At 43.4% G+C, this 26111-nt stretch overlaps 1 protein-coding gene across 1 annotated transcript in view; it reads left to right on the forward strand.

Moving 5' to 3' along the window:
* Positions 1-8561: 8561 nt before the first annotated feature.
* CLPX (caseinolytic mitochondrial matrix peptidase chaperone subunit X) overlaps positions 8562-26111 on the forward strand; it is a 38678-nt gene continuing 21128 nt past the window's right edge. The window contains exons 1-3 of the mRNA XM_032175077.2: positions 8562-8822; positions 13366-13526; positions 14528-14645. Of these exons, the coding sequence (XP_032030968.1) occupies positions 8744-8822; positions 13366-13526; positions 14528-14645 (358 nt within the window). The 5' untranslated portion in view covers positions 8562-8743. The remainder of the gene's footprint in view (positions 8823-13365; positions 13527-14527; positions 14646-26111) is intronic.

Genomic DNA, 26111 nt, shown 5'->3' on the forward strand with positions numbered 1-26111 from the left:
CAGAGCAAGACTCCGTATCAAACAAACAAACAACAACAACAACAAAACACAACAATAAAAGAAAACAAAACAAAAAACATAACAAAACAAAAAAAACCATAACGAAACAAAAAAAATTCCAGGGGTGGCTCACACCTGTAATCCCAGCACTTTGGGAGGCCAAGACAGGTGGATCACCTAAGGTCAGGAGTTCCAGACCAGCCTGGCCAACATGGTAAAACCCCGTCTCTACTAAAAATACAAAGATTAGTCAGGTGTGATGGTGCATGCCTGTAATTCCAACCACTCAGGAGGCTGAGGCAGGAGAATAGCTTAAACCTGGGAGGCAGAGGTTGCAATGAGCCAAGATCACGCCACTGCACTCCAGCCTGGGCGACAGAGAGAGACTCCATCTCTGAAAAAATAACAACAACAAACCTCAATTCCTGAATTTACTTTTGATTGCTTAGAACACTTACATGATAAATGTTAATTCTATGTAGTAACATAAGAGTTTGCATGCATGTTCTTGGAGAATTTTATTACTTTTTGTGGGCCCAACAATGCAATAAAAAGTGTGTTTCATCCAGGACGATCTAATAGTGAGTCCTACAGCGTATAGTACAGTAGTTAAATGCATGACTCTAGAATCACACCACCTGGTTCTTTTACTTACAGTGAAATATTGGATAAGTCATTTAACTTCTATATGCTTCTGTTTCCTCAACTATATAGACTTAAAATGTACCTCATGAAGCTGTTATGAGGATCAATTGAACATGAGTATAGTATATATTAGTTACTGGTACATAGTAACCATGATATAAGAATTTGCTGGCTGGGGCTGGGCGCAGTGGCTCACACCTGTAATCCCAGCACTTTGGGAGGCCAAGGCGGGAGATCGAGACCATCCTGGCTAACACGGTGAAACTCTGTCTCTATTAAAAATACAAAAAATTAGCCAGGCGTGGTGGCGGACGCCTGTAGTCCCAGACCCAGCCAGTGGGTGAGTATAGCTGTTAATCACTTTTATTATCTAATATTATGGTTAATGCACATGAATTGGAAATTGGAAATTGGAAAGGACTTATAAGCCAAGAGTTCATATTCTCTCTTTCATCTCTTTTTAAGTGTTTCATTTGAAATCAAGCAAGTTCCTCACAATGCTAACATATTCTGAATAGAGTAAGATCCTCAACTAGCTGGCTAAGAAGCATGACCAAAAAAGTAATTTTTTATTTTTATTTTTTTGATTTTTTAATTTTGTATGCAACTCATTGTTTATTTATATTTTTGATTTTTTATTTAAAGGAATTTTTAAAGGCATAAAGGGAAAGCCATAATTCACAACATTGCACAGGAAAATATCTTTATTACTTAGTAAGCACCTACTCACTATAGCAAGTGCCAAGGGATCATTTATTCCTCACATTAATTCTAGGAGGTCAAGAGCACCCCAATTTATAGTTGAAAAACAGGCTTATGGAATTAACTTACTTACCAGAGGTCACATGGCTGTTAAGGAACTCAGCGGGGATTCACACACCAGTCCTTCTACTCCTGGCATCTGTGCCCTTTAGTAAATACAAACAAGAATTCTCTAGCACTGTCTTCAAGATTTGATACACTGAAGTTCCACTGGATTAATTTTAAGAATGCCCCCACAGGATTCAAAGAGGGAAGGGTGGTAAGTTAGCACCATCTGCTGACCATCTCCCTGAACATCAGGATGAGGAACAAGAGGGAGTCTAACTGAGGACAAGCGGGACCTCATGCTATCTAAGGTTACCTCCAGCCCCCAAGGACAGGCCCAGGAAAATGATGAGCGCCTCGCTATAGTCCTCTTGGTTACCCTACAATACCAAGGTTGGGCAGTGACTCCCTGAGGAAGAAAGTAGTAGCAGTTGGAAGGAGCCCAAAAGAGACCTTGAGAAAAAAAGGCCCAGACTTCTATCAGCACAGTGGAAACATATCATTTCTGCAAATAAATCTCAGCATCTCCTGATTCTAGCATCCAGCAATAAAAATAGATTCCTGAGCCCTCCTCCAGACTATTTTGTCAAAACCTTTAGGAGAGGGGCCTAATGTATTTTAACAAACAACCAAAGTAAGTAAGTAATTCTTTTTTTTTTTTTTTTTTTTTTTTTTGAGCCAGAGTCTCACTTTGTTGTCCAGGCTGGAGTGCAGTGGTGTGATCTCGGCTTACTGCAACCTCAGCTTCCCAGGTTCAAGCGATTCTCCTGCCTCCGCTTCCTGAGTAGCTGGGACTACAGGCATGCATCACTGCGCCCAGCTAATTTTTGTATTTTTAGAGACGGGGTTCACCAGGTTGGCCAGGCTGGTCTTGAACTCCTGACCTCGTGATCCGCCAGCCTCAGCCTCCAAAGCGCTGGGATTACAGGCCTGAGCCACCGCGCCCGGCTACAACCAAAGTAATTCTTAAGAAAAGAAAGGATGGTGGGTCACTTCCTTAATAGGAGGGCAGATTTTTATTCCTTGATGTGAGATGTTCCTGGGTAGGGGGTAGAGATTCTGCAGACCCCTAAAATCTCATCAGCTTTTGGAATAAGATACAGAGAAGTAATGGAAACCCATATGGTGATTTGGATTTAAGTCTTGGTTCTGCTGTGACCTTGGGCAAGTCACTTAAACCCTCTGTGTCTTGATTTTCTCAGCTGCAAAACTGGAATGCTGATAATAACAATATCTCATTTGGTTGTTGTAATAATCAAATGAGAAAGTGGATGTGAAAACCCTGTGTAAGTTATAAAGTTCAATACGATGTGTTAATATTATCTTGAGTTCACACCACCTACAGATGCAGGTCCTTATCTTTTAAAATATTCAGTTCCTCAATATTTACATTTATATCCTTCCAGGGATAATCAATGTCTGCCGATATGAAGGAGCAGTGTTTGGCCATGAAAAAAAAATGTCTTTATTCAGAGACAAAGATTCCCAAAAGAATGATGACTCTGAGAGGATGTGCCAGAATTTCTGGTGGAGGAGAGGAGAAGCGAGATTTTGTTGTTGTTGTTGTTGTTGTTGTTGTTGAGACGGAGACTCGCTCTGTCACCCAGGCTGGAGTGCATTCTCACGATCTCAGCTCACTGCAACCTCTGCCTCCTGGGTTCAAGCGATTGTCGTACCTTAGCCTCCCGAGTAGCTGGGATCACAGGCGTGCGCCACCACACCTGGCTAATTTTTCTATTTTTAGTAGAGACGGGTTTTCACCATGTTGGCCAGGCCAGTCTGGAACTCCTGACCTCAGGTGATCCACCTGCCTTGGACTCCCAAAGTGCTGGGATTACAGGCATGAGAAACCGCGCCTGGCCGAGAAGTGAGATTTTTATGTTTATCTAAAGGAGTCTTGGGTTAAAAAAGAAAAGCTTGAGAAATAGTTTTAAAGCCAGAAGACGCCAGCTCTATTCTCTCTGTTTTTCACTTGTTATGTGACCCTGGTCAAGTCTCTGCCTTTTTAATAGGCCTGTTTCCTCATCTAAAAAATTCAGGGCTAATATTGAGTGAGTTAAGACTCATGGACTCTAATTTGTTAAAATATTTCTTGTAGCAACTCATAATGCTGGGAGGTAAAATCAAGTATAAAAGAAAAAGAGGGCTGGGCATGGTGGCTCACACCTGTAATCCCAGCACTTTGGGAGGCCAAGGCGGGCAGATCATGAGGTCAATAGATCAAAACCATCCTGGCCAACATGGTGAAACCCCGTCTCTACTAAAAATACAAAAACTAGCTGGGCGTGGTGGCGCACACCTGTAGTCCCAGCTACTCAGGAGGCTGAGGCAGGAGAATCGCTTGAACCGCGGAGGCAGAGGTTGCAGTGAGCCAGGATTGCGCACAGATGAGACACCATCTCAAAAAAAAAAAAAAAAAAAAAAAAAAAAAAAGAAAAAGAGTTTTATATAAAATGAAGACATAAAAAGTTATGTGCCTGACTAGGCGCAATGGCTCATGCCTGTAATCCCAGCACTTTGGGAGGCTGAGGCAGGTGGATCACTTGAGGTCAGGGGTTTGAAACTAGCATGGCCAACATAGTGAAACCCCACCTCTACTAAAAATACAAAAATTAACTGGGCATGGTGGCATGTGTCTGTAATCCCAGCTACTCAGGAGGCTGAGGCAGGAGAATCACTTGAACCTGGGAGGCGGAGGTTGCAGTGAGCTGAGATGGTGCCACTGCACTTCAGCCTGGGTGACAGAGGGAGACTCTGTCTCAAGAAAAAAGTTATGTGCTTTCAGCTATGTAGTTCGCAAAAAGTAAATAACTCAAGGAGTTAACTCCTCCAGTGTAAACTATTTGAGCTGGAAAACTGCACTTGACTTTCTTTTTAAAGCGTCATTAATCTGTCAGAAAACAGCTGAAAGTAGGTGTGATGTGGAAGGGCTGATGTGACCACAAGTATTTGCCATCACTTTCCTGGTGGAGGATCCATTTTCTCACAGGGATAATCTCAGATGGCTCTGGGGTTTTTTTTTGTTGTTGTTGTTTTTTGTTTTTTTGAGACAGAGTCTTGCTCTGTCGCCCAGGCTGGAGTGCAATGGCGCGATATTGGCTCACTGCAACCTCCGCCTCCTGGGTTCAGGCAATTCTCCCACCTCAGCCTCCTGAGTAGCTGGGATTACAGGAGTACGCCACCACACCCAGCTAGTTTTCGTATTTTTAGTAGAGATGGGGTTTCACCATGTTGGTTAGGCTGGTCTCAAACCCCTGACCTCGTGATCCACCTGCCTCGGCCTCCCAAAGTCCTGGGATTACAGGTGTGAGCCACGACGCCCAGCCGGCTCTGTGCTTTTGAATTCATAACTTGAGAGGATGGCCTGATAGGAACCTGACCAGAGGTTATCTATGCAGTGCCAAGTGAGAGAGAAGTCCAGTGAGCCTCTGGAGCCCCAGTACTCTTTGCTCAGACCCCAAGTTCTGCTCCATCTCATGGCTACTCTGCCACACACCATGCAGCAAGGATACTCTTCCAACCTGTGAAATTCAGGTCAGAGAATATACACTTGTAAAACAGAACATGCTCCTTTGCCAAACAGCCAAGTGGCTCCTAAAGAACGATCTTCAACATCTGAACCATTTCTAACATGGATGTTATTTTATTTAAACTTGACCCCCACCTATGCTCAAATACCACTTGGGAAGTCTTGGTTATCCCCATGGTACAAGTTCTCTGGTCTAAATACCACTACAAGACTTATAACATCAAAGAGCCTACCACAAAGTTAGTGTCTCAGTCCATGCTTATTGGGTGCTGATCCCAATAGTCTATCAGTAAATTCTGACCTACAGAGCATAGTTTTAGAGGAATGCATTGAAACTACCCAATTTCTGCGGCCTGTGTGATAAAACCATCACCAGCCTCATACCAAAGCTACATGACCTTTGTTCACATTGCTGGGAAAAAGTTAAACTAAGTTGTGTACACCTCCCTGTTTTGTACTTTCTAGGGCAAAGTCTATACTCTGCTAATCAGGCAACCTCTGGGAATTCCTTTTGGGAACCCAAAAAATTGGATTAATCATTGTTTACATTTATAGAACTTATGTGTATTAACACTCACCTCTTTGTCCATTGTAATTTGCTTGCTTATGTGTTGGATTTTATTTTATTTTATTTATTTTTTTGAGACAGTCTCAGTCTGCCACCCAGGCTGGAGTACAGTGGTGTGGTCTCAGCTCACTGCAACCTCTGCCTCCCAGGTTCAAGCAATTCTCCTGCTTCAGCCTCCGGAGTAGTTGGGATTACAGGCACGCACCACCATGCTCTGCTAATTTTTGTATTTTTAGTAGAGATGGGGTTTCACCATGTTGGCCAGGCTGGTCTCAAACTCCTGACCTCAGGTTGCTCCCCGCCTCAGCCTCCAAAAGTGCTGGGATTACAGGCGTGAGCCACCACACCCGGCCATGTGTTGTATTTCATGAAGACACCATCCCATGATTCTGCTAAGCAAACGTATTACTGGAAGATAAGTACTTAATCAAGTATTTACTGAATTTCTCCTATGGATTCTGCCCGTGTGTATGTGTATGTGTGTGTGTGTGTGTGTGTATATATATATATATACTTTTTTTTTTTTTTTGAGACAGAGTCTCCCTCTGTCGCCCAGGCTGGAGTGCAGTGGTGCAATCTCGGATCATTGCAACCTCTGCCTCCCAGGTTCAAGTGATTCTCCTGCCTCAGCCTCCCAAGTAGCTGGGATTACAGACACCCACCGCCATGCCCAGCTAATTTTTGTATTTTTAGTAGAGGCAGGGTTTCATCATATTGGCCAGGCTGGTCTCAAACTCCTGACCTCAAGTGATCTGCCCCTCGGCCTCCCAAAGTGTTGGGATTACAGGCGTGAGCCACTGCACCTGGCCCCAAATATAATTAAGTACCTGCGTCAAAGAGCTCATAGTCCAATTGGGAATACAAGTCTAAACACACATCAACCTGTAAATAAAATTAAATATCCAATGATTCTGGAAATAATATAAGGATATGCTACACAACAATATAAGGATATTCCCATGTCATCATACTACCGGTATATTTTACTTACTGTCTTATCTTTCTCCACTAGACTGGAAGCTCCAAGAGAGGAGGAAAATTTTTAAAAATTCAGCGTTATTTCCCCAGTGTCTGGCATGTAACTAGTGGTTAATAAATGTTTGTTGACTGAATGAATGCGAAGTCAATTCCCTAGAATAGACAGGGAAAAGGAAGTCTTACTGGAGTGGTTCCCCTAGCCTGAGCCTTGATTTAGCAACACTTACTCAGCTTGGTTACAGCAATCTATAGGTTTTGGCGAACAATCTCTTCTTTATTTTTATGAGAAGAAAATGTGACACAATTGAAAAAGAAGGTGGGCGTGGGATGAAAAGAATTTAAATTGGGTGTTAGAGGACCTCAGTTCATTTATAAAAGGAAAGGTTTGTCCTTGACTCAATGAATTTCATACATTGTCTTAATGCAGAACTATTTTCAAACAAAACCCCAGTAATGAAACAGTTCAAGGCAGAGCTGCTCTGGTTGATTTTGGGGTGGCATGGCGGAGTTGGCAGGGAAGGTCCATCTACTTGGTTCCTTCACCTCTACTACAAAGCTATAGCTTCTGAGAAATCTGGGAACATAGTTTGAAACACTGGATTGAGGGAACATTGGAGACTCTCCTCTCTCAAAATTCTATTAATGGACTCAGGTGAGGAAGGCCAAGGTCTTGGTGAGGGAAGACGTGGGCTCTCTTCTGGTCTCTGCCACTTTATGCTGAGGGAGTACCAGGAGTCACCTCTCCAAAGAGAGAGAAAAAATTGTGGCCTGGGCCAAGGCCAATGGCCCTTCTCACAGCTAGACACGGGGAGCTGGAAGCCATATTTCTCTGGACTGGATGGAGATTGATGAGGGCTTACTGACTTGTGTGACCTCGTCTTGCCTCTCCCTTTGCTGCCTCCCCATCCGCACCCCCAAAGCTCAGAAATAAAGGCACCTAAGCTCACTTGGCAATTTCTCTGGGGTTCAAAGTTAATCAGAATCTCATACACAACGTAAATACTCAGTCTGGCACTAACCCAGATGAGACAAGGGCGTGAGTCACTTGTCACCATCCTCCATCTTGTGCAGCTGGTCCATCTGTTTAGCTGTGCAGAAGCAAGCCCTGCAAGAGGGTTCAAACAAAGCCTAACAGAAAAGGGTTTAATGAAGGGAGTATTTACTAGGGTGTGATTAGGTTTAAGAAAACCAGCCAGGCGTGGTGGCTCACGCCTGTAATCCCAGCACTTTGGGAGGGCGAGGCGAGAGGATCACTTGAGCCCAGGAGTTCGAGACCAGCCTGGGCAACATATGGAGACCTCATCTTTACTAAATTTAAAAAAAAAAAAAAAAAGAAAGAAAAGAAAACCCTCAAGACTTTAAAGCACCCACGGACTAGCAACAGCTCGAAGCTTTATCACCACGAGGCCTGAAAGAACAAGGAGAGGGAGCTGTTACCAACTAACAGTTGTTGCTCAGGGAACTAACTAACAATACCATCTCCATGTTACAAGTGATGAAACTAAGGAGAATGAGAAGATAAGGAACCCAGGATGTGGAATCCCGGGGGAAGAAATTTAGTGAATCTGAAGCATCTAGCGGCTACCAAGGCACTTCAGAGACTTCCCCCGTGGAGGGTTAAGCCACCAGCCTCACCTTGATCTTCCCGGCCGCCCACTAGAAGTGACCGGAAAAAGAGCTCGACTGTGACGACTCGGGACTACAAGTCCCGGCATGCATCTCTCCGTGTCTATCGCAAAACCTTTCAACTTTAGGATAAAAGGGCTTTTGGCAACCTTGAGCGTCGGGACCTGTAGTCGCCCCAGTTGGGGCTAGACGCTTGCCGTAGGGCACTCATTGGCGCCCAGGGCACCACCCTCTCGCCTACGCCTCACGTAGCTTCACTAGCACGCACACACGGCGCGTGCCCACGCCCTCCGCCCCCTCCCCGGGCCTAGGGCGCAGGCGCGCGCAAGCTCCCCGGGCCCAGTAGGCTGGGGGTGGAGGAAGAAGGAGAAGGAGGGGAAGGGAGGGAGGGTTGGGTGTCTACTCTGGTGAATAGACGGCTGTGGGGCATAGAAGCGTGAAGGCCTGGCCGCCGGGCAGGTGAACTCTGCACGGGGTCTAGGGCCCGCGGAAGGGTTCGAAACCGAGTCAGCGCGCCTTGCGAGTAGGATTCACGGCACTGTGACCAGGAGGTCCTCAGGGGGCAAAGCCCCGGCCTAGGCCCCGCGGAGATGCCCAGCTGCGGTGCTTGTACTTGCGGCGCGGCTGCCGCCCGGCTCATCACCTCCTCACTCGCCTCCGCGCAGAGAGGTAATGAAATAGTGCCACTCCTGAGCCCTCAGCCTTGGGGGAGGGGGTGGACTGACCGATGGCTGGGGGCCCTGGGGAGGGCACGAGGCCTGCTGCACCTGGGGACTGTGAGGGAATGCGCGGCGCTTCGCCCGGCACCCACCACTTTCCCCGTGGAATGGGGCTCTGCCAACCTCTGGAGCAGCCGTTGCTCAAATTGGAAGTAAACTTCTTCCCACGCGCCTGCCTGCGCGCTTTCAGGCCTGCTGACTTTGGGGCCGGAATGCGGCCACTTCGTAGAAACCCTAAAAGAGGCACAAAATGCTCCTCTTATTGAATAATGTCTCCAGATCCCACTCAGCCCTGCCGGGGACCGCCGCCTGCCACGGCTGCGGCTCTTTTTCCGCAGCCTGGCCGGGATCCCCCTCGGGCCCGCTGGGGCTCCAGGAGGGGCTCGGCTGAGGATCTGTCCCTACTAGGGTCCCCAGGACTCGGGGCACCCAGCTGGCCGTCCCAGACGCAAGCCGCGCGATACCCGAGATGTTACTATCACTGTGCGGCCCAGACACTGGGACATAAACAAGGTTCACAATACTTCCCGGCGTCAGGCAAGCCCCGGGGCCCGCAGGACAGCGGCGGGAGAGATGGGGAGAGGTCCCGCAGGAGTTGGTTCGGAAGTACTTGGGTGTTTCAGCAGTCCTTTGCTGGCTTTCCCAACTTGACCGGGAGGTAGTTTCCTAAGAGTGGCGCATGTTGTTTACCTTTTCTTTCTGTTTATCTGAAGCTGTGAAAGAATGGCGCCCCAGCCAAGAGAGTCTGGAAAATAAACTTTTTTTTTCTCTTCCTCAAATCTGTGGATGTCAGACGACGAGGCTAGATCCTGTTATAATGACTGACTTCTAGACAAATTCGTTTTATTCTGGCTTATCGGTTTATGACCCTTGGATGGATGTTTAAAAAGGCCCCTTTTATCTAACTTTTAAGCCAATTATAAAATCCTTATTTTTTACTAAATATATCTTCCAGTTTCTTTACTACAGAAGGAGGGATTGAATGAGGTAATGTGGGCAGAAGCATTTTGTAAAATGATACATAAATGTAAGGGAGTGAATTTAATCCTAAATCGATGTTAAGCCTCAACCAGTAGATGTCCCGATTCCAGGAATTCGATTTGCAGCACTTTAAAGTGACATATTTTTAATCCATCTATCTGACATATATTCATATTTGTCGAGGGCCCACTGTGTGTCAGGCCTTCTTTTAGTGCTGGAGGTAGAGTGGTGAATAAGTCCTCACCCTCATGTTTAAATCTAGTGGAGTAGACAAAGAATAATACAGTTTCCAGTGGGTGGATGAAGTATGTGTGTGTTCTCTTTGGTCAGGGACGGCTTCTTTGAAAGTGTTATTGATCTGTTCTAGCCAATAGTCCGTGAACACTTTTGAATCATAGGACATAGGCAGTTATCTTTTTTTCTTTTCAAAACAACTGTTTTCTTTTCTTTTTTCTTTTCTTTTCTCCTTCCCTCCTTCCTTCCTTCCTTCCCGTCTTTCTTTCCTTTCTGTCTTTCTTTCCATCTTCTATCTGTCTTTCTATCTGTCTTCTTTTCTTTTTTTTTTTTTTTGAGACAGAATCTTGCTCTGTCGCCCAGGCTGGAGTGCAGTGGCGAGATCTCAGCTTACTGCAAGCTCCGCCTCCCGGGTTCACGCCATTCTCCTGCCTCAGCCTCCCGAGTAGCTGGGACTACAGGCGCCCGCTACCACGCCTGGCTAATTTTTTGTATTTTTAGTAGAGATGGGATTTTGCCATGTTCGTCAGGCTGGACTCCAACTCCTGGACCCTAGGATATCACCCGCCTTAGCCTCCCAAAGTGCTGGGATTACAGGCGTGAGCCACCGCACCCAGACTAGTATTTCTTTTTAAAAACAGTTGTTCTGAAATTTAGAAAGCTTTGTCTGTATGATAAAGTTCTGTAAATAGCGAAACTTAAATTGTCTTTTCTGGTTGCTGCCAGGTAATCTGGTGAAATATACTTTACAGAAATACTTCTCTTTTTTGGCTTTCAGAGCTTCTTCACCTGAGGTTTACAGGCCTCCAAAGGGTCCTTGGATAGAATTCAGAGATTCTGTGAACTTTATTTTCACTAAGCTCTAACTGAAACACGTTTCCTTAGCCTATGAATGTAGGCAACACATCCACAGTAGTCTTAGAAGTGTCTGTGAATTTGTCATCAATCAGAATCAGAAATATTTTCATATCACATTATAGTTGCTGATATTTCAGAATATTGCTCATACTTTTTACTACTTTGAAATCATAGTAATTATTTAAAAAGCTGTTAGATCTTATTTAATTTTGCTTGTTAATAGGCATATTTTTAAAATTTTTTGATAACTACTTCATTATAATTTGTTTCCTTTGTTATGTATTTTATTTTATACATTTAAAAATACTGTTCTGAGAAGAGATCTATTCAGAGGCTTCACCAGACTGCTCAAGGGGTTCATGGCACAAAAAGTGTTAGAAACCCCAATTAGTTTGCTACAGAGCTTTATCATTTTTATGAGGATTTTATGATTGGTGAATGGTCATTTTGATTGCATCTGTCACTTTCCCTCAATTACTTTTTCTTTTTCTGTCTTTTTTTTTTTTTTGAGACGGAGACTCTGCTGCTCAAGCTGGAGTGCAGTGGTGCCATCTCGGCTCACTGCAACTTCTGCTTCCTGGGTTCAAGCGATTCTCCTGCCTCAGCATCCTGGTTAGCTGAGACTACAGGCACGTGTCACCACGCCCAGCTAATTTTTTGTATTTTTAGTAGAGATGGGGTAGCACCTTATTAGCCAGGATGGTCTCGATCTCCTGTCCTCGTGATCCGCTCCCCTGGGCCTCCCAAAGTGCTGAGATTACTGGCATGAGTCACTGTACCCGGCCCCCTCAATTACTTTTTCTAAGCCTACTTTTGAGATTGATACTTTATTTATTTATTTATTTATTTATTTATTTATTTTGAGACACAGCCTTGCTCTGTTGCACAGGCTGGAGTACGGTGGTGCAATCTCGGCTCACTGCAACCTCTGTCTCGTTCAAGCGATTCCCCTGCCTCAGCTTCCCAAGTAGCTGGGATTACAGGCACCTGTCACCATGCCTGGCTACTTTTTGTATCTTTAGTAGAGACAGGGTTTCACCATGTTGGGCAGGCTGGTCTTAAACTCCTGACCTCAAGTGATCCACCCACCTCAACCTCCAGTGCTGGGATTACAGGCGTGAGCCATCACACCTGGCTCCTTCAATTTTTTTTTATTGTGGTAAGATACATATAAGATTTACAAGACTTAACTATTTTTAGTGTATAGTTTGGTAGTATTAAGTACATTGATACTGTGCAACCATTGCCATCATCTTGTAAAACTGAAGCTCTGTACCCATTACAACAATAACTCTCCATTTTCCCCAACCCCCAGGAACTGCCATTCTACTCATTGTCTCTATGATTTTGCCTTCTAAGTACCACATATAAGTGGAATAACACAATTTTTTAAAGAATTTCTTTCTTTTTTTTTTTTTGAGACAGAGTCTCCCTCTGTTGCCCAGGCTGGAGTGCAGTGGCACAATCTTGGCTTACTGCAACCTCTGCTTCCTGGGTTCAAGCAATTCGCCTGCCTCAGCCTCCTGAGTAGCTGGGATTACAGATGCCTGCCAGCACACCCAGCTAATTTTTGTATTTTTAGTAGAGACAGGGTTTCACCATGTAGGCCAGGCTGGTCTTGAATTCTGGGATTACAGGCATGAGCCACCACGCCTGGCCTTAAAGAACGTTTGAAGTTTGTTTCCATTGTTACAGATTTTTTTTTTTTTTTTTTTTTTTGAGATGGAGTCTCGTTCTGTCACCCAGGCTGGAGTGTGGTGGCACGACTTCAGTTCGCTGCAACCTTCGCCTCCCGGGTTCAAGCGATTCTCCTGCCTCAGCCTCCCGAGTAGCTGGGATTAAAGGCGCCCACTACCATGCCTGGCTAATTTTTTTTTATTTTTAGTAGAGACGGGGTTTCACCATGTTGGCCAGGCTGGTTTTGAACTCCTGACCTCAAGTGATCCGCCTGCCTCGGCCTCCCGAAATGCTAGGATTACAGGGGTGAGCCACCACACCTGGCCCAGATAGTATTCTTCTATAATAACAGACGAGTTGCTGTCAGATGTTTATTCTCATTGGTAGAAATAATAAGAATATAGGGCATAAATGGCCTTTTTCAAAATCTTACAGGTGAGGCAGATGTTGAAGTCCATTCAAACTTTGAAAAAGTTATGACGTGGGTGATCTTGCCTTACTTACTTCCAAAGGACACATACAGAAACACCTTTATTTATTTAGAATCTTTCAGAGGCCCAGACCTGCTGGCCTGTCTTTGAAAGGACTTTGCCTCTGTTGGTGTCATTTTTTTCTCTCAGTTTATACTACTGCTGTGAAAATGATAGCTTTTTTTCAACCTCCTTTATGCTCAAGGAATTTTTCTTTCCAGGGGATTTATTGAGGCATGTCTATATTTGATGTAGATTTCCTTTTATTTTCAGGTATTTCTGGTGGTCGCATTCGTATGTCAGTTTTAGGAAGGCTTGGGACATTTGAAACTCAGATTCTGCGAAGAGCTCCTCTTAGATCCTTTACAGAAACACCAGCATACTTTGCCTCAAAAGATGGGATAAGTAAAGATGGTTCTGGAGATGGAAATAAGGTAATTATTTTATCTTACTGGCACCTGTACACACTGTGAGTTCCCTCCTTTAAAAAATATCATAGTACTGTCTCTTACGGGCTTATATATTTTCTGTAGGAAATATGAGATAGCTAAAATGATCTGAATAATTTTATGTAATTAGATGTTTCATTTTGAACCTTAAAATACTTTTATAAGCATTGCACATAGTAAGCAGCAATTAAAATTTCTAACACCCCAAAGTAGTAAAGAAGTGTCATTAAATGACTGTTAGTCAGTAGTATTGAATTAGGAATAGCCATCATTTCCTGCTTTCATATAATTCTTACAACTTGTGACGGTATAGACCTCACTTTATCCTCTACCTAAAAATTTCAGATTTGTGGTATAACTTAATGGTGGGCTACTCTGGTAGCCTAAAAATTTCATATTTCTGGTATAACTTTATGTTGTAGCTAGTATAACTTATGTTGGTAGTTGTATTGGGTCAGTGACTTACCAGTTTTTTTCATTATGTGAATTTGACTAACACTTGAGTTAATTTTATATGTTAGACAAAATGTGAGGCACTTACATATCCATACTTAATCTTAACAGTGACTCTGATGTGGGTAAAATTATTCCCATTTTAGAGATAAGAAAAGTTAGATCTCAGAATAGTCAGAGTCACTACCTACCATGATAGTAACTCCTGATTCAATTTCATTGAAATGTAGTTTTTTACCCTTAGTAAATTTTCTAGTGCCTGAGTCATTGAATGAAAGCTATTTATTATATATGTTGGCACATGTTATACAAAGGAGGACTACAGATATACATGTATTTACTAGAACTGATTTGATTTTTGAAGTAAATAGATCTTCTGACACCAGTAATAGAATTATAAAATATACTAATAATTTCATCCTAGAAATATAGAAAATTATAAAATTAATTACAAACAGCATTGTTTATATTTAAATTGGTTGTCTGAAACTAATAATTGACACTTTTCCTTTTTTCTCCTTCATAAACGTTAGAAATCAGCAAGTGAGGGAAGTAGTAAGAAATCAGGCTCTGGGAATTCTGGGAAAGGTGGAAACCAGCTGCGCTGTCCTAAATGTGGCGACTTGTGCACACATGTAGAGACCTTTGTGTGTAAGTATTACATCTTCTACTGTTCTTTTTTCCCTACATTTTCTATAAATTATTAAATGTATAAAAATATGTAAATTATGTAAAATGTATAAATATAGGCCAGGCGCAAATGGCTTATGCCTATAATCCCAGCACTTTGGAAGGAGGAGATGGGAGGAGCCCTTGAGCCTAGGAGTTCAAGACCTGCCTGGGCAACATGTTGAGACACCTGTCTTTAAAAAAAAAAAAAAAAAAGCCGGGTATGGTGGTGCATACCTGTGGTCCTAGCTACTTCTTTTAAGAAGGTTGAGGCTGCAGTGAGCCATGGTCATGCCACTGTACCCCATCCTGGGTGACAGAGACCCTGTCTCAAAAAAAAAATGTATATATATATACATATAAATTGTATTAAATGTGTAGGAATATGGATTATATGAAATAGATAAATGTATGTGACTTTGTATGTTATATAAATTATATGTAAATTGTATGAGCTTACCTGATTCATTCTTATGTTCACCATATACTAGAAAATCCTCAGGACTGGTAATACTTTGCACTGTTGTGTAAGAGATAATTTAAGAAAAACATTTGCTTCTTTATTTTGCTTACTTGTGTTTATTTCAAATTAGATTTTGTGAATTTCTGGATGTGATCATTAGACTATAGGAGAACCAAGACTTATTTATTCTGTATTTATTACTATGTTCTTCAAATATATATTGAGTATCTCACATGGCTGGGAAGGCCAGTCATTCATATATTAAGGTAATTTCCCTTAGTACTTACCAAAGGAGGCAAGCCCTCAATTCTGGGAAGCATCTGATAATTATTAATGATTCAGACACTCAGAGAAGGAAGAAATCAGGGCTGGGCACAGTGACTCACACCTGTAAGCTGAGGCTGAGGTAGGCAGAGTGTTTGAGCCCAGAAGTTCAAAACCAGCCTGAGCAACATGGGAAAACCCCATATGTATAAAAAAATAAAATTAGCTAGGCATGGTGGTGCATGGCTATAGTTCCAGCTACTTAGGGACTGAGGTAGGAGGATCGCTTGAGCCTGGGAGGTGAGGCTGCAGCGAGCCAGCCATTGAATTCCAGCCTTGGCGACAAAGCAAGACCGTGTCTCAAAAAAAGAGAAAAAGAAGGAAAAAAATCGTCTATCCTACTTTTGCTGTTAGTGTCAGTAACTCTCCGAAATGCAAAGATTCTACTACAGATATTTTCATTAATGAATCAAATAATCAAAAAACTCATTACTTACATAATTTAGTTAATGGTAATGAATTGTACCACCATGTCAGCCTTCCTATACAATGCAATTGAAGAAAGCTTCAAGATTGTAAGACTTCAGTGTCTGATGGTTGGCTAGAGAGTATTGTCTATCTCCTAACCTTAATATTGAGACTTTGGTTACAATTTCACACTTACCATTAACCGTAATTTGCCACGATATGAAAAGTTACTAGATGTAGTGTGTTTTTATGTACTGGAAAGACTTAAAGTAGCTCCATCCCATAGCTGGAATATTAGGGGTTCTGAACAAAATTTAATTTGGATCACTACATAAAATGAAAGTGGGCCGGGCGCTGTGGCTCACACCAGTAATCACAGGACTTTGGGAGGCCGAGGTGGGCTGATCACTTGAGGTCAGGAGTTTGAGACCAGCCTGCTCAACATGGTGAAACCCTGTCTCTACTAAAAATACAAAAATTAGCTGGGCATGGTGGCGTGCATCTGAAGTCCCAGCTATTTGGGAGGCTGAGACAGGAGAATTGCTTGAACCTGGGAGGTGGAGGTCATGGTGAGCCAAAATCACACCACTGCACTTCTCTAGCCTGGGTGACAGAGTGAAACTCCATCTCAAAAAAAAAAAAAAAAAGTAGAACTGGATGATAAAACCTTCTAAACAAATTTGATGTGATATAATAAAATTATACAGAGGCTGAAAATTGTTCAGTTTATAAGGTCAGTGTCTTTTATTTTAATCAAGAAATTTTCCTCCTTTTTTTTCTTCAAAGAAACATTTCAACCTTTACAGACCTAAAGAATAATTTGTTGCCAGGCGCGGTGGCTTACGCCTGTAATCCCAGCACTTTGGGAGGCTGAGGTAGGCGGATCACCTGAGGTGAGGCGTTCAAGACCAGCCTGGCCAACGTGGTGAAACCCCATCTCTACTAAAAATACAAAATTTGCTGGACGTGGTGGCGGGCACCTGTAATCCCAGCTACTCAGGAAGCCGAGGCAGGAGAATTACTTGAACCCAGGAAGCGGAGGCTGCAGTGAGCTGAGATCACACCACTGCACTCTAGCCTGAGAAACAAGAGTGAAACTCCATCTCCAAAAAAAAAAAAAAAAAAAGGAAAAAGAATAATTTCTTAGAGTAGAAAAGGAAAGAAACTAATATTTAATAAATGCCAACATACATAGTTTTATTCTTGCAACCTTAATTTTGCCAGAACAAAGAGTATTCTCCTTTTTATAAATGAACAAATTGAGATTTAGCAAGTTTAAGTAACTCATTCAAGGTCACATAGCAGTGAAGATTTGCTATTCACCCATCTGGAGATTCTTTAGGAGTAAACTAGCTCCTCTTGGGATTAAATTTATTTTCCTTCTATGCATTCTTTCCAAAACTTGCCAAGTTGTATTAGTCACTAAAGGTGACTGTTAAACTTAGAGATTCCCAAACTCCTTCCCTAGAGATTAAGATTCTGTAGATGTGGGATGGGGTCCTAGAATTTGTATGTTAGTAGTATCTGTATATTATTAGTTAGACCAAGTGTGGAAACACTACTTTAGTGTAATCAATTCAAGGCTGAGGCCTGTTCGCTTTGAGAATTCTAATTGTGGGTGGTGATATAGGAGTAGAAAATGTAGAAGGAAAGAATAAAAAAAGAGCACACACTTATGTGCAAAATTAATAGCAAATGTGTTGATTCAGACATCACTAGGCTCAGAAAATATGCAGATGATCATGACACTGTCCCTGTCCTCTGTAACTATTTGTAGGCCCTAGCAGTGCAGTGAGCCCCTCCTCCCTTAGTTTTGTGTACCCATAATAAAAGTCTTTTCAGAATGCATCCTTTTGAATCCTTCTGTGTCTGATCATTAAAAGTTGGGTCTTCATAGTCCTAAAGAGAGTTTTATTTGATCTCAGGTTACTAACAGGTTGAGCATCCATAGTCTGAAAATCTGGAATTCAAAATGCTCTGAAATCCTTTTAGGTGCGTCATGACGCTTAAAGGAAATGTTCCATTGGAGCATTTCAGATTTCAAATTTCATGTAGGGGTGCTTAACCAGTGTATTTCTGTGAATATTCCAAAACCTGAAAACATTTGAACTCTGAAACACTTCTGGTCCCATGCATTTTGGTTAAGGGATACTCAGCCTGCTTTTTTGTTTGTTTTTTGTTTCTATTTTTTTTTTGAGGCAGAGTTTCGCTGTTCTCACCCAGGCTGGAGTGCAGTGGCTCGATCTCAGCTCACTGCAACTTCCGCCACCTGGATTCAAGTGCCAGCCTCAGGTGCCTCAGCCGCAGCCTCCCAAGTAACTGAGATTACAGGTGCCCGCCACCATGCCAGGCTAATTTTTGTATTTTTAATAGAGACGGGGTTTCACCTTGTGGGCCAGGCTGGTCTCGAATTCCTGACCTCAGGTGATTCACCCGCCTCGGCCTCCCAAAGTGCTGGCATTACAGGCGTGAGCCACCATGCCTGGCCTGCATTTTAAGTCTGCATTTATTTGGATACTAGTTTGTAAACATCTTTTTATATGCTTTTTGGTCAGTTGTAATTCTTTTGTGAATGGCCTGTTTAAGTAATTGTCTACTTTTTTGTAATTTTAATTATTTTTAATTACTTGAGGAATGCATATATATAGATCCTTCTTTATGAGAAAAGAATAGACTCTGATAGATGAAGCTGAAGTTCTATAACATATCTTCATTGAACATGTGATTTTTTTAAAAGTATAAATAGCATATTCATATTTTTGCAAATTGCTTGTTTTCAGTATGCAATGTTTTGAGAGCTGTGTATGTTAATGCAGTTGACTCTTGAACAGCGGGTTTGAATTGCTCAGGCCCACTTATACCTAGCTTTTATTCAGCCAAACACATATGGCCAGCATATATGAGGAGCTAACTTTTCATATGTGTGGGTTCCACAGGGCCAACTGCAGAACTTGAGTATGCATAGATTTGGTTATACGTGGGTGGTCCTAGAACTAGTCTCCTATGTGTGCCAAGGGACAGCTGTACATGTGGGCCTAATCCTTTCCTTTTAAAAATTTGTTTGAGATATCATCATTCATATACCATGCAATTCATCTTCAGTGGTTTTAAAATATTTACCAAGTTGTGGCCCGGCACAGTGGCTCATGCCTGTAATCTCAGCACTTTGGGAGGCCGAGGCGGGCAGATCATGAGGTCGGGAGTTCAAGACCAGCCTGACCAACATGGTGAAACCCCATCTCTACTAAAAATACAAAAATTAGCCGGGCTTGGTGGCATGCACCTGTAATCCCAGCTACTTGGGAGGCTGAGACAGGAGAATTGCTTGAACCCGGGAGGCGGAGGTTGCAGTGAGCCGAGATCACGCCACTGCACTCCAGCCTGGGTGACAGAGCGAGACTCCGTCTCAAAAAAAAAAAGGCCTGGCATGGTGGTTCACCCCTGTAATCCCAGCACTTTGGGAGGCCAAGGTGGGTGGATCACGAGGTCAGGAGATTGAGACCAGCCTGGCTAACACGGTGAAACCCCGTCTCTAATAAAAATACAAAAAATTCGCCTTGTGTGGTGGGGCACGCCTGTAGTCCCAACTACTCAGGAGGCTGAGGCAGGAGAATCTCTTGAACCCAGGAGGCGGAGGCTGCAGTGAGCCGAGATCGCACCACTGCACTCCAGCCTGGGCGACAGAGCAAGAGTTTGTCTCGTCTCAAAAGAAAAAAAGATACTTACCAAGTTGAATGATCATCTCCACTATCTAATTCCAGAATATTTTTCATCACCCCAGAAAGAAACTCCGTAGCCCTTAGTCACGCTCCACCCTCCTCCCCTCCTAGCCCTGTTAACTATTAACTACTTTCTCTATCAATGGATTTGTCTACTCTGGGTATCTCATACAATGGAATTATATGATATGTGGCATTTCATACCAGCCTTATTTTCTTTAGCATGTTTTTAAAGTTTATCCAGTTTGCAGCATATATCAGTATTTCACTGCTTTTTATGGCTGAATAATATTTCATTGTTTAGACATTCATCAGGTGATGGACATTTACATTGTTTCTGCTTGTTGGCTGTTCTGAATAATGCTCCTGTGAACATCTGTGTACAAGTTTTTGTGTGGACGTGTTTCTGATTCTCTTGGGTATATGTTTAGGAGTGGAATTGCTGGGTCATGTGGTAACTCTGTTTAGTTTCTACAGAATTGCTAAACTGTTTTCCGTAGCAGCTGTACCATTTTACAATCTGACCAGCAATATGAGGGTTCCAGTTTCTCCACATCCTTTTTACCACTTGTCTTTCTTTCTTTTTTTTTTTTTTTTTTGAGACAGAGTCTTGCTCTGTCACCAGGTTGGAGTGCAGTGGCACTATCTCGGCTCACTGCAACCTCCACCTCCCAGATTCAAGCAATTCTCCTGTCTCAGCCTCCCAAGTAGCTGGGATTATAGGTGCCCACCACCACACCCAGCTAATTTTTGTAGTTTTAGTAGAGACGAGATTTCACTATGTTGGTCAGGCTGATCTTGAACTCTTGACCTCAGGTGATCCTCCTGCCTTGGGCTCCCAGAGTGCTGGGATTACAGGCATGAGCCACTGCCCCCAGCCTGTCTTTCTTTATTCATAGTGGATATGAAGTGGTATCTCATCATGGGCTTCTTTTGGTTTTATTTTGTTTTTAGAAACAGGGCCTTGCTCTGTCGCCCAGGCTACCATGCAGTGGCGCAATCATAGCTGACAGTAGCCTCACCTTTCTGGGTTCAAGTTGTCCTCCCACCTCAGCATCCTGAATAGCTGAGACTACAGGCAAATGCCACCCTAGAGACAGGGTCTCATTTGTGTTGCCCCGGCTGGTCCGGAACTCCTGGGCTCAAGTAATCCTCCTGCCTTGGCTTCCCAAAGTGAGAGAGAGTTTTTGCTACCTCCCGGGACTTACTGTGGTTTTGATTTGCATTTCCCTAATGACTAATGATAATCTTTTCTTATGTTTATTGGCCATTTGTCTTCTTTGGAGAAGTGTCTATTTAAATCCTTTGTCCTTTTTTTTTTTCTCCCCAGACGGAGTTTCGCTCTTATTGCCCAGGCTGGAGTGCAGTGGCGTGATCGTGGCTCTCTGCAACCTCCACCTCACGGGTTGAAGCAGTTCTCAGCCTCAGGCTCCTGAGTAGCTGGGATTACAGGCACCCGCCACCACGCCCGGCTAGTTTTTTTGTATTTTTAGTAGAGATGGGGTTTCACCATCTTGGCCAAGCTGGTCTTGAACTCCTGACTTTGTGATCCGCCCTCCTCAGCCTCCCAAACCAACAAAATTTTATATAAAGAAATATAGGATACTTGTAGTAGCTGTTTAAAGGAAAGAATTTATCTCCTGGTAACTTAACAAAATTAGATTTTTGCCCCTTGTTTTTGGAGTAAAAATGCATTGGCCAGACGTGGTGGTTCATGCCTGTAATCCCAGCAGTTTGGAAGGCCGAGGCGGGTGGATCACCTGAGGTCGGGAGTTTGAGACCAGCCTGACCAACACGGAGAAACCCCGTCTCTACTAAAAATACAAAATTAGCTGGGCATGGTAGCGCGTGCCTGTAATCCCAGCTACTTGGGAGACTGAGACAGGAGAATCACTTGAACCTGGGAGGCAGAGGTTGCGGTGAGCTGAGATCGCGCCATTGCACTCCAGCCTGGGCAACAAGAGCGAAACTCCGTCTCAAAAAAAAAAAAAAAAAGTGCATAAGTGCATTGCAATGCTTATATTTTTTTTTCCCAAAATAGCATTTTGATAAATAACATTGAATCCTTGAATTTAGGGATATGTTGAAAATATGTCAGTGTAAAATTGTGTTGCAAATATTCAAGTCAAATTGAAGCAACCTTTCAACAATAAGCAAAGAGGGATGTGATTTGTTGGTGTTTAATCCTTTTCCTTTTGACCTAATTTCCTTAGAGAAATATTTTGTACTTGTGCTCTCAGGCCAGATTTTCCTGTCACACTGCCTGAACTAGATCAGAGGCTTCTCTGCCCTTTAATCCTTGCCCTGTTTACCATCAGTAACAATTGTAAACTAGTGCCTCATCATTATAAAGGCAGTGACTATCTTTCCCATTGATGGGAAGTGGTGATTATTTACTTAGGCTTGTGTTAGTCACAGATGCTTCAAATAGCTTGATCTTTTTCTTTAGGTAAGCGTTTATACGTGATCAGTAAATAGGAAACATGGATGAAACCTCTTATTCCTTAAAATTTGCTATTAGAATTTATCCAAAAAAAATTTTTTTTTGAGACTGAGTCTCGCTCTATTGCCCAGGCTGAAGTGCAGTGGTGTGATCCCAGCTCACTACAACCTCCGCTTCCCAGGTTCACGCAATTCTCGTGCCTCAGCCTCCCCAGTTGCTAGGATTACAGGCACAAGACAACACTCCCGGCTAATTTGTATATTTTTAGTAACGACAGGGTTTCGCTATGTTGGCCAGGCTGGTCTTGAATTCCTGACCTTAAGTGATCCACCTGCCTCAGCCTCCCAAAGTGCTAGTATTACAGGTGTGAGCCACCTCGGCCGGCCCAGAATGTGTTTTTAATTAGTCTTGTGTTTAAGAACGGAAACATGGCCGGGCGCAGTGGCTCATGCCTGTAATCCCAGCACTTTGGGAGGCTGAGGCAGGTGTTTCATGAGGTCAGAAGATCGAGACCATCCTAGCCAACATGGTGAAACCCCATCTCTACTAAAAGTACAAAAATTAGCTGGGTGTGGTGGCGTGCACCTGTAGTCCCAGCTACTCCAGAGGCTGAGGCAGGAGAATTGCTTGCACCCGGGAGGCGGAGGTTGCAGTGAGCCCAGATCGTGCCACTGCACTCCAGCCTGGGTGACAGAATGAGACTCCGTTTCAAAAAAAAAAAAAAAAAAGGAAGAAGAACAGAAACACAAGAATTGATTGAATTGATAATGAAGTGGTTTTGTTTGTTTTTGAGACAGAGTTCTGTTGCCTAGGCTGGAGTATAGTGACGTGGTCTCAGCTCACTGCAACCTCCGCCTCCCGGGTAACCCTCAAGGGATTCTCCTGCCTTAGCCTCCCAGGTAGCTGGGATTACAGGCACCCGCCACCACACCTGGCTAATTTTTGTATTTTTAGTAGAGACAGGGTTTCGCCATGTTGGCCAGGGTGGTCTCGAACTCCTGACCTCAGGTGATCCACTTGCCTCGGCCTCCCAAAGTGCTGGGATTACAGGCCTGAGCCACTGCGCCCAGCCTAAAGTTGTTTTTTTAATGTGGAATTGTCTACTTTTTTCATTTAGATTAGTTTGTAAAGACATAGGTGTGCTTGCTAGTGCAGTTTTCCCTATAATCTGTGGATAGATATTTATATTTAAAATTTTCCCAAAGGAAAAAAATTCCATGAAATTTTTTTTTTCTCTGCAATTCTCTCTTTCTAGTTGGGTTACACAAAAATGTATTACTTAGACATACTAGCTTTGTATTTGCCACCTGTATCTATAAGAGATTCTCTACCAAATTGCTTTCTGAGGTCCCTGGTTACCCATTAGTAGGGTTAGGCTGAGTTAAGCATGTATGTCCAAACCCAGCTACTTGGGAGGTGGGAGGATCCCTTGAGAACAGAAGTTTGAGGCCAGCCTGGACAACATAGCAAGACACCAGCTCTTAAAAAAAAAGTCGCTGGGTGCAGTGGCTCATGCTTGTAATACCAGCACTTTGGGAGGCTGAGGCAGGCGGATCACCTGAGGTCAGGAATTTGAGACCAGCCTGACCAACATAGTCAAACCCCATCTCTACTAAAAAATACAAAATTAGCCGGGCATGGTGGCACATGCCTGTAATCCCAGCTACTTGGGAGGCTGAGGCAAGAGAATTGCTTGAACCCGGGAGGTGAGGCGAAGGTTGCAGTGAGCCGAGATCACACCATTGCACTCTAGCCTGGGCAACAAGAGCAAAACTCTATCTCAAAAAAAAAAAAAAAGTATATATCCATATATCTACATTCTATAACCATGTGTTGTTTGTTTTTATGTTTATTAGTTTTGTTTATAATAAGAGGGCACAATCGGCACCATCTTGGCTCACTGCAACCTCTGCCTCCCAGGTTCAAGCAATTCTCCTGCCTCAGCCTGCTGAGTAGCTGGGTTTACAGGCACTTACCATGCCTGGCTAGTTTTTGTATTTTTAGTAGAGACAGGGTTTCACCATGTTGGCCAGGCTGGTCTTGAACTCCTGAGCTCAAGTGATCCACCCGTCTTGGACTCCCAAAGTGCTGGGATTACAGGTGTGAGCCACTATGCCCCACCAACATCCTATAATCATGTTTTGAAAAGAAAGAGTAGGCTGGCCTCAGTGGGTCACGCCTGTAATCCCAAGCACTTTGGGAGGCCAAGGTGGGAGGGTTACTCGAGTCCAGGAGTTTGAGACCTGCCTGGGCAACATCATGCGACCCTGTCTCTACAGAAGATTTTTAAAAGTAGGCAGGTGTCGGCCGGGCGCAGTGGCTCACGCCTGTAATCCCAGCACTTTGGGAGGCCGAGGCGGGCAGATCACGAGGTCAGGAGATTGAGAGGCGCCTGTAGTCCCAGCTACTCGGGAGGCTGAGGCAGGAGAATGGCGTGAACCTGGGAGGTGGAGCTTGCAGTGAGCCGAGATCCTGCCACTGCACTCCAGCCTGGGCAACAAAGCAAGACTCCGTGTCAAAAAAAAAAAAAAAAAAGTAGGCAGGTGTGGTGGCGCGTGCCTGTAGTCCTGGATACTCAAGGAGGCTGAGGTGGGAGGATTGCTTGAGCTTAGGAGGTCAAGACTGCAGTGAGTAGTGATCACATCATTGTACTTCAGCCTGGGCAACAGAGCGATACCCTGTCTCAAAAAAAAAAAAAAGAGAAAAGAAAAATAAACCACCTTTAACATAGGATATTCTGTAGCTGATCCATTGGAATTGAGAAATCCTTATAAATGTATTCATCCACTGTGTATCCACAAAGTTTTTTTTAAATTATACTTTAAATTCTAGGGTACACGTGCACAATGTGCAGGTTTGTTACATAGGTATACATGTGCCATGTTGGTGTGCTGCACCCGTTAACTCATCACTTACATTAGGTATATCTCCTGATGCTATCCCTCCCCCTCCCCCCACCCCATGACAGGCCCCGGTGTGTGATGTTCCCCACCCTGTGTCCAAGTGTTCTCATTGTTCAGTTCCCATCTGTGAGTGAGAACATGCGGTGTTTGGTTTTCTGTCCTTGTGATAGTTTGCTCAGAATGATGGTTTCTAGAGCTTCATCCATGTCCCTACAAAGGACATGCACTCATCACTGTGTATCCACCAATTTTTTTTTTTTTTTTTTTTTTTTGAGATGGAGTCTCACTCTGTGGCCCAGGCTGGAGTGCAGTGGTGCAATCTCAGCTCACTGCAAGCTCCACCTCCTGGGTTCATACCATGCTCCTGCCTCAGCCTCCCGAGCAGCTGGGACTACAGGTGCCCACCACCACACCCAGCTAATTTTTGTATTTTTAGTGGAGACAGGGTTTCACCGTGTTAGCCAGGTCTCGATCTCCTGACCTCGTGATCCGTCCGCCTAGGCCTCCCAAAGTGCTGGGATTACAGGCGTGAGCCACCGTGCCTGGCCAAAAATTTTTAAAAGAAAAAAGAGAAACTCTTTTTATCCTCACTTTAAACTACCTTTGTATTGCTTTCAAAGTCTGCATGATTATCTTTAAATCAAATCAGTATGACTGAGAAAGCAATATTTTGTTAGTTTCTTAGTGGTTTTTTGATCAGAGAAATAGGAACTAGTGGAATAAAGATAAAATAAGAAAGATATGAAATAATTTTATATATATATTTTTCTGAGATGGAGTCTTGCTGTATCTCCCAGGCTGGAGTGCAATGGCGTAATCTCGGCTCACTGCAACCTCCACCTCCTGGGTTCAAGCGATTCTCCTGCCTCAGCCTCCCGAGTAGCTGGGGTTACAGGTGTCTGCCACCACGGCCAGCTAATTTTTGTATTTTTTTTTTTTTCAATTAGAGATGGGGTTTCATCATGTTGGCCAGGCTGGTTTCTAACTCCTGACCTCAGGTGATCCACCTGCCTCAGTCTCCCAAAGTGCTGTGATTACAGGCATGAGCCACCACGCCCGAAAAATGCTCATGGGTTTAAGAGAATGTAAATAAAGAATATACATTTTTAAAATTTTTAGGAATTAAAATAGATTTATCTCTTTTAACTTCTGTATATGTTTGAAATTTTTTATAATATTGGAAAAATA

The sequence above is a fragment of the Hylobates moloch genome, unplaced genomic scaffold (assembly GCF_009828535.3).
Source record: "Hylobates moloch isolate HMO894 unplaced genomic scaffold, HMol_V3 SCAFFOLD_14, whole genome shotgun sequence".
In the NCBI taxonomy this organism is placed as follows: domain Eukaryota; kingdom Metazoa; phylum Chordata; class Mammalia; order Primates; family Hylobatidae; genus Hylobates; species Hylobates moloch.